The sequence below is a fragment of the Gossypium raimondii genome, chromosome 8 (genome assembly GCF_025698545.1).
Source record: "Gossypium raimondii isolate GPD5lz chromosome 8, ASM2569854v1, whole genome shotgun sequence".
NCBI classification, from domain to species: Eukaryota; Viridiplantae; Streptophyta; class Magnoliopsida; order Malvales; family Malvaceae; genus Gossypium; species Gossypium raimondii.
Window position 1 is genome coordinate 57696389 of NC_068572.1, and position 8554 is coordinate 57704942.

At 38.4% G+C, this 8554-nt stretch overlaps 1 protein-coding gene across 4 annotated transcripts; it reads right to left on the reverse strand.

Annotated features, from left to right (window-relative positions):
* Nucleotides 1-5011: 5011 nt before the first annotated feature.
* On the reverse strand, nucleotides 5012-7925 carry LOC105792450 (UDP-xylose transporter 3). 4 transcript variants are annotated; one of them, XM_052634338.1, is made up of 7 exons: nucleotides 7708-7925; nucleotides 6737-6921; nucleotides 6462-6529; nucleotides 6233-6365; nucleotides 5959-6120; nucleotides 5606-5881; nucleotides 5012-5461 (listed from the first exon to the last, which is right to left on the reverse strand). In XM_052634338.1, exons 1-7 carry the CDS (start codon nucleotides 7826-7828, stop codon nucleotides 5441-5443), a joined length of 966 nt encoding a protein of 321 aa, XP_052490298.1. In that variant the 5' UTR covers nucleotides 7829-7925; the 3' UTR covers nucleotides 5012-5440. The 4 variants fall into 4 exon arrangements, with proteins under 4 accessions (XP_052490298.1, XP_012476485.1, XP_012476486.1 ...); XM_012621031.2 differs by having other exon boundaries at nucleotides 5012-5498; nucleotides 7708-7921; XM_012621032.2 differs by lacking the exon at nucleotides 7708-7925 and adding an exon at nucleotides 7073-7189 and having other exon boundaries at nucleotides 5012-5498.
* Between the last annotated feature and the right edge of the window lie 629 nt (nucleotides 7926-8554).

Consider the following 8554-nt stretch of genomic DNA (forward strand, 5'->3'; position numbering starts at 1 on the left):
AGGGCTTGGTTAATATGTCAGCCAATTGTGCCCCTGAGCTACAATGAACAAGGCTGACTTCCCTTGTTTGCTCAGCCTCTCGAACAAAATGCAATTTAATCTTAAAGTGCTTAGTCTTACCATGAAACACAGGGTTCTTAGCTATAGCAATTGCTGATTGATTGTCCACCCAAATCTCAGTTGCTTCAGCTTGAGTTTCATTAAGGTCTTGAAGGAGTTTTCTGAGCCAAATGGCCTGATTGACAGCTGCTGCTGCTGCAATGTACTCTGCTTCAGCTGTGGACTGAGCAACAGTCTGTTGCTTCTTTGAACTCCAAATAAACATACCCGATCCAAGTGTGAAAAAGTATCCAAAAGTACTCTTCATGTCATCAAGGGATCCTGCCCAGTCACTATCTGAGTATCCTTCAAGTCTCAGCTCTTTTCCACTTTCAAACATTACACAAAAGTTTGTAGTCCCTTTGATGTATCTAAGGACCCTCTTTGCAGCCTTCAAATGAGCCTCATTACAGCAGTGCATGAACCTTGATAGCAAACTGACAACAAACATGATGTCTGGCCTAGTTGCTTTTAGATACAACAGGCAACCTACTAGACTTCGATAGTGCCTCTCATCAACTCTTTCCTGATCACCACTGCTAGTCAGTTTTTCACCTTGAGCCACTGGTGTGCTGACTGTTTTACAGTTTTGCATGCAAAATTTACCAAGAATCTTCAAGGCCAATGTGTGTTGGCTGATGAAGATACCTCGATCAGACTGGTGCACTTCCATACCAAGGAAATATGTCATGATCCCCAAGTCAGTCATCTCGAACACTTGTTGCATTTGGACCTTGAACTCATTAATGAGCTCAACTTTACTCCCTGTCACTAATAGATCATCTACATACAAGGAAACAATCAGCAAGGTCTCCTATTCTGACTTCTTAACATAAAGGGTAGGTTCACTAGGACTTTTTACAAATCCAAGCTTAAACAGGTAAGTATCAACCCTGTCATACCAGGCCCTTGGTGCCTGCTTCAGACCATAAAGGGCCTTTCTTAGTCTGTACACATTGTCTTCATGTCCAACTATCTTAAAACCATCTGGTTGCTCGATGAAGATCTCCTCCTTGAGAAAACCATTCAAAAATGTTGATTTCACATCCAATTGGTGAACCCTCCAATGTTTCTGAGCTGCTAAGGCAAATAAGAGCTTGATTGTGTCTAGTCTTGCTACTGGAGCAAATGTCTCCAAGAAGTCAACTCCATATTGCTGACTGTAGCCTTTCACCACAAGCCTGGCCTTGTGCTTGTTCAAAGAGCCATCAGCATTGTATTTGGCTCTATACACCCACTTAACACCTATGACCTTCTTGTGTTCTGGTCTGTTCACCAATTCCCATGTCTAGTTCTTGTTAATCATTTCCAACTCAGCTTCCATGGCTTTTATCCAGTTCCCATCTTTGGCAGCCTCCTAAAAATCTGTAGGCTCAATCACAACATCACTACACCTTTGATAAACATCAGCTAACGTCCTGGTGCCCCTCACTGGTGTATCATCAACAACATCTTCATTTGGTCCTTCTTCTGTAGGGTTAATAACCAAGTCCAACTGGTTCATTTCAGACATGCCTGCTTCAGCACCATTCTAGTTCCACACCTTTTCCTCATCAAACTTCACATCTCTGTTGATTAAGATCTTCTTTGTTGAAGGATCATACACTCTATAACCCTTCTTGTTACTGCTATAGCCAACAAAGATTCCTGGAATAGCTCTGCTCTCGAGCTTGGTTCTCTTCTCTACTGGAACATGAACATAGCACACACAGTCAAACACTTTCAGGTGTGTTACAACTGGTTTGACTCCATGCCAAGCCTCAAAAGGTGTTTTATCCTTGACTGCTCGAGTTGGCAACCTATTGAGCAGGTATACTGAGGTGTTGACTGCCTCAGCCCAAAACTGACTTGGAAGCTTGCTTTGGAACAACAGACATCTGGCCATGTTTAGTACAGTTTTGTTTTTCCTTTCACAGACTCCATTCTGTTGAGGAGTATAAACTATTGTAAGCTGATGGTGAATCCCAGCACTGTCACAAAGTTTTTGAAATTTATCAGACACATAGTCTGAGCCATTATCAGTCCTCAAGGCTCTAATTTTGCAGCCAGATTGGTTTTCAGCATATGCCTTGAATTTGCAGAAGGCCTCAAATACCTCTAACTTCTGCTTCAAGAAGTAAACCCAACACAGCCTTGTCAGATCATCTATAAATAGGACAAAATACTTGTTGTCACTGATTGAAGGTGTTCTCATAGGGCCACAAACATCAGAATGCACCAATTCGAGCTTATCTTGAGCTTTTCAAGCATTGTCAGCACGAAAAGGCAATCTAGCCTGCTTACCAAGCTGACAAACCTCACAAACAGTCCCACTAGGTTCAATCTTAGACATGTTATCAACAAGATTTAGCCTCTGCAACAGATCAAGGGATCTGAGGTTAGCATGGCCTAATCTCCTATGCCATAAGTCAGTGCTATCAACAAGGCTGGTGTATGCCTTTCTTTCCTCTTGACTAACATCCAGCATAAAGCATCTATCAGTCATAGAGACTGTAACTAAATCCTGACCATACATATCTTGAACACTGCAGCAACCATTTTTAAAGACCAGGGCATAGCCCTTTTCCACTAATTGGCCTACACTAAGCAAATTCTGGTCTAAGTCAGGCACAAAGAGCACATCAGTGATTAGCTTATTACCTGAACCAGTGCTGATCAACACATTGCCTTTGCCTTTAGCCTCAATTAGCTTCCCATCTCCAATTTTGATCTTCAAGTAGAAGCTTCTGTCTAGGCCTTTAAACAGCTTCTCATCAGCTGCCATATGGTGTGAGCAACCACTGTCTAATAGCCAATCACTGATGGCCTTTGTTGTGCCAGCAAAACAAGATGCTGTGAACACATGCTCCTCCTGAGCTTGTAAATCCTCAGCAGATCGAGCCTGTTGCTGAGTAGCCTCCTTTGGCTTGCCCTTGCACACCTTCTCCACATGACCAAACTGCTTACACTTCCTGCATTGGATGTCTAGCCTATACCAGCAATACTTTTCTGAGTGTGTTGTCTTCTTGCAGTGAGCACATGGTGGAAACACTCTTTTTGCTTCATCTCTTCCTGATTTGACTCTCCTATTGTGCCAAGGCTTTTTACCTTTCACACTCAAACTCGAGCCTTCACTGGCTTTTTCCTGGAAAGCAGCTTCAGGATTCTCTTCCTGCCTATTTGCCCTCCTTTGCTCAAGTGCATACAGGGAGCTTATCAGCTCCGACAATGAAATGGCTGATAAGTCCCTCGAGTCCTCAAGTGAAGAGATCTTTGACTTGAATTTTTCAGGGAGAGTTGTAATGACCTTTTCAACAACTCTGCTCTCTGTTAAGTCCACTCCAAGGAGCCTTATGCTGTTGACAATGGCCATTATTCTGTCTGAGTACTGCTTGATGGTCTCAGACTCCTTCATCCTCAAATTCTCAAAGTCTCTACTGAGATTGATCACTTGCTGCTGCCTTGTTTTGTCAGTCCCCATGAATTCCTCATTCAGCTTCTCCCATGCCTGCTTTGGTGAGTCACATGCCATGATGCGAGTGAAAATCACATCAGACACTCCATTTTATAGACTGGCCATAGCCTTATGCTTCTTGGCTCGCTCCTCAACATGCTACCTCATTTGAGCAATGGTGGGATTGGCTCTCAGTGGAGGTGGTTCAACATCATTCTCGATTACACTCCAGAGATCGTGTGCCTGGAGGTATGTCTTCATTTTACTTGTCTAAGTTCAAAGGCTTCGATCTTTACTGTTTTAAGCTTTGCTTTTGGTTTGAAAACAACAGAATGTCAAAGGCCCCTCAAAGACTCGGCCTCATGATACCATTTGTTGGAACATTGGCAGCATGCTTCAACAGATTTGCAAGCAGAATCAATGAAGAATCGAAGCAAAAAGAGAACAAACAAAGCAGCAAAAACAAAACTTGAATGCACAACAAAAATTTGTAACTGATCAAATCATGTATTTCATTCAAATTTTGAAATATAAAGGAGTTGCAAAAATAGCTTGACAGTTACCTAATATGTTTAACTGCTCCAACTAATACAAGTCAAAGCAATAGCTAAAATTATGCTCAAAAGTAGCTGACCAATCAGCTATTACATCAAAGATCATTTCACTAACTTAATCTTACTAACTTTGTAAGTAAGATAAGATTGAACTAAACTAAATTACAAAAGAACAAAACATCCAAAGTTGATTGCTTCATTCGGTCCAGCTTCAATCTTGCGCACCAAGCAATGCTGCTGAGCTTGATGGCCAACCATGCTGTTGGTTTCATGTTGCAATGCAGTCCAGCTTTCAACAGACTCGATCGAATACTCACCCTAATAGAGAGAACAAGTTTCAAACTAATGGTCGCCGCCCACTCGTTCGGGTTCCGATATATCCCATGTTTTCATGGTTGAAACAAAGGCCTATTGAGAAAGACCTCCATTGGCTCTGGGGTTTTCGTTGTTTTGGCATGGTCATGTTTATGGCACTCATACCTTTTTGTCAGGTCGTGTTTAGGCCTGTGTGCCTCGACTTTTCTGTTCGATCTTTGGCTTGATGGGATGTTGTACTCAATGACCCTTGTAATGTTTCTAAGATAGGAAGTGAATTCTCGAGCTATTCATACGTTCAAACAAAAAAAAAAATCAATCGACAGCTTGAACTGAATTCCCCACATTACATGCAACTTTAGTGCCGAACACGTAACTAAATATATATTCCTCAATCATCATGTTGGAGTCTTGGCGAAGACAAAAGTCTTCATTTCAACTCTTTCAATCTCTTCGGATTGAATCTAGTCTATTTCTAATTTCCTGTTCTCTTGGACCAAACCTCACACTCTCTGCTCTTCCACATATTATTATAATATACTTGGCACCACCAACTTACAGAGGAACCAGGACAAGATGGAGGAACTATTAACTATTGATACATTTAGAATTCTATAAATAAAATAGAATGAGAATAAGCCTTCATTTCTTCAAAATTGTAGAATGTTTCTAATTAAACAGAATAGTAACTGCATGCACAAGGCATGCTTGGTAAAAGATTGTACTAAAGAATTTAACAAAGCCAAGTTCGGGCATGCTTTCCACTCCCACGCCTAAGCCTGATAATACAACCATCAGCCGAAATTGCTACTGTCATTACGCATTTGCCTTCCTTCCACTCTCCAACACTAACATTCTATACAACGTTGTCATTGCCGTCATCTCCGAAATAACCCGAACTATTACTACCACAGCTGCAAAACTTGCGACACTAATGTTTCATCTACCAAAATTGAATACAATTTTTTAAGATTTGGAAGATTTTATGCATCTAGATCCCTTTTCAAATTCCATGCAGGAGCTTTTGGATCAGATTCACTCATGATCTCACTTCCTTTATCTGCAATAATCAATGGATCAGATTCACTTTCTTTAACCTGCATTATTCAAGAATAAGGATATATATATATATAGGTGGTCAGTGTATATACCAAGATATCAGGAAAGAAAAAGGATAGCGTATGACAGTTTAGCGATGAACTACCTGAGGCAATTGTGCTGATGATTCACTAGCCTTCTGCTGCTGGCTTTCAACAGTGCAATAATATGAGTATAGGACCATTCCAACTACAGCAATCAAGATCCCCATAATGTTACGCCAGCTAAATTGATCATGAAGTAGACCATAACCAAAGGCCAAAACAAGGCATGTTTTCAGGTGTCCTAGGACTTGGTAGGTGACCGGGGATGTCTTTCCAATCACCAGAAATGTACTAAAGTTGACAGTGACAGATATCAGGCAGGACAGAACAATGAAGAACTGCAACAAAGTTTCCACAGGGAAACAATTAGAAGCATCAAAAGGGTGGAATTTGTCAAAAACGATTCCAATCTTACCAGCACTTGAGGGGTATACTTGAAAGCGAAAACATTCAGGTTAGTCAAAAGCCCATCCAAGAATGGACCAACGATGAACAAAGTTATAGACTGATAAGGGCAAGACTGGTAGAGAAGTTGTGTTGAAGATACTTTAAACTTCTTCTGAATGGTATTAGTCATCTAAGAAGAATGAGTCAAGGAGCTTTACCAACTTAAGAGAAACATGGAAACAAATGACAGAATAAAAATAAGATGAACTAGAAAAAGAAAAAAACACTCCAGCTAAGGATACGATTTGAGCTACACATGTCGTAATAACTGCCAGCAAAGAAAGGATAGAACCCAGGAGATTGAGCTGAAGATCAGTCACAGTTGCAATTCCAACACCTAGAAGAAGAATGGCCAATGAAAGCTGGATATTCCTACTGCAAATAGCATATAAATGTAAACTACAATTGTAAGCAACCAAGATTCTAAGAACATCTGAGACATACAAAAAAACAAGCATGCTCATCACTAACCTGAATTTCTTCCTAAAGAAAAGGGTCTCCAAAAGAACAGTGCAGGGGATAATTGCCAATTTTGTCATCTAAAATACAAAAAACAAAAAATCACAAATTGGTGCTCCTAATATGCTTGTAGAATAAATAAAAAAAAGAAAAAGGGAAGAAGGGCTAAACTTTGAGCTGGATATACATAGCACTAAAACTTCCATATCCCAAGAAGCAGTAAGCACAAGATATCTTCAGTACGAATTATGTTGGGATTAGGCAAAAACTGGAAAATAGAACTTTACCTGGTAGAAACCAACAGAATTGAAACCCAAACTAAGATTCAAAAGCCCAATGGATATCCCATTCAAAATACCAAATCCCATGACAGCTGTGGCATCGAAAGGCTTGTGCTCAAACAAGTTCATCCATAAGGCCACATGAAGAGAACAAAACGTGACCAGGAGATGCCAACTTGTCAAAGTTGTGGCTGCGGAACCCAACCCATAAAATTAGTATAAACAATTCAACAAACAAGAAGCAAGTAAAGATGAGAAATTCTAATGATGTGTTTCAAGTTAACCACATATGATTTCAACAAACTATAACTCATATTATATTATAAGTTATCCACCAACTACCAAAAATCACTTGTCAAGGATGTTCGACCCTCCGGAGCAAATGGTAGACTTCTATTTGGGGAGCTCCTTTGGATGTAATATATGCGTGTGTGGTGCGAATACATTCCTATCGTGTGTAAGAGTACTAACCTCTAATTGTACAGTAACAATAAAAAATCACTCGTCACAAATGAAGCATGGATAGAAGCTAACTCATAATCATTTGAGTTCATTTGATTACATAATCGGGAAATTGTAGGATCACACCGACCTGATTAATTTGAGCACGTAACTGATGCTTAGAAATAAAATACCTTATCAAATTATTTTCATATATACCCACACAGATTGTGATTCTAATCAATTACCATTACAATATTTATCTTGCACCTTATTTCTTCGGGTTGAAATTCATCAAAAAAACCATTTTTAGTTATTGTGATCGGATCGATTTGTTGACAGCATAATAAATCAAACAGGAAAGATATATATATACATATATATAACGACATTTTAAATCCAAAATTAAAAAAGGGGTGAATATGGAGGTATTCAATTCTAATGAAAAGCAATATAAGACATCGTGGAATCTATATATAAGAAGAAAAATGAATAGAGAAATCAATGAGGGGAGAATAAAATATGATGAAACTGACCAAATGTGAAACCAAGAGTGCTGATAAGAGCCTTATTGCATATAACAATGGAAACAGAGGAGACAACCGATAAACTCAAAGCACCAATTGTCCCCAGTTGGAACTTATGGTTTTCAGTCATTTTGGTTGAGAAATAAGCTATGTTCCGGAATTAGATCTGCTTAGTATAGTGGGGTATTTGGGTATTTGAATGGTGGAGCTACCTCATTGCCGCTTCGAATAGGCGAGAAGAAGTGATGAAAATTGGAAAAAGAAAAAATAATATCTGCTTGTTTAAAGGAATAATAACAATACTAATTAGGAGAAATCATAGATATAATATATCTATACTACAAGGCCCTAAAGCTTTCCTTACTCGACACTTGTTCATTTTCATTTTCTTTTACCTTCTAAATTTCAATTCTAATTTTCTATATTTTTTAATCATATAAGATTAGTTAATTTTTAGTTATTTGAGATTTAAAATATTGATGTGAATTTTAAGAATTATTAACACTGTTAAAATTCTGTATTAAATTTAAGTTCATTATTATGTTATTTTGATGCATGAATATCAAGTGAATATTTAAAAAAAATTTCAAACTGTCACACCAACAAACTTAACAAATGAATTTTAACAGTGTTAATAAATAAACTTATATTTTTCAACTCAAAAAATAAAGAGATTAAATGACCGAAAATAAAAATATGGAAACTAAATTTCAAATATATAAATAATAAAAATTTAGAGCATATTACAACCTTTAAATTTTTACTCTATAATTAATTAAAAAATAATAAATATTTAACCCTACTACAAACTATATTGTTATATATAAAAGAGAGAACCAAAGGACCTTCCTTCTGC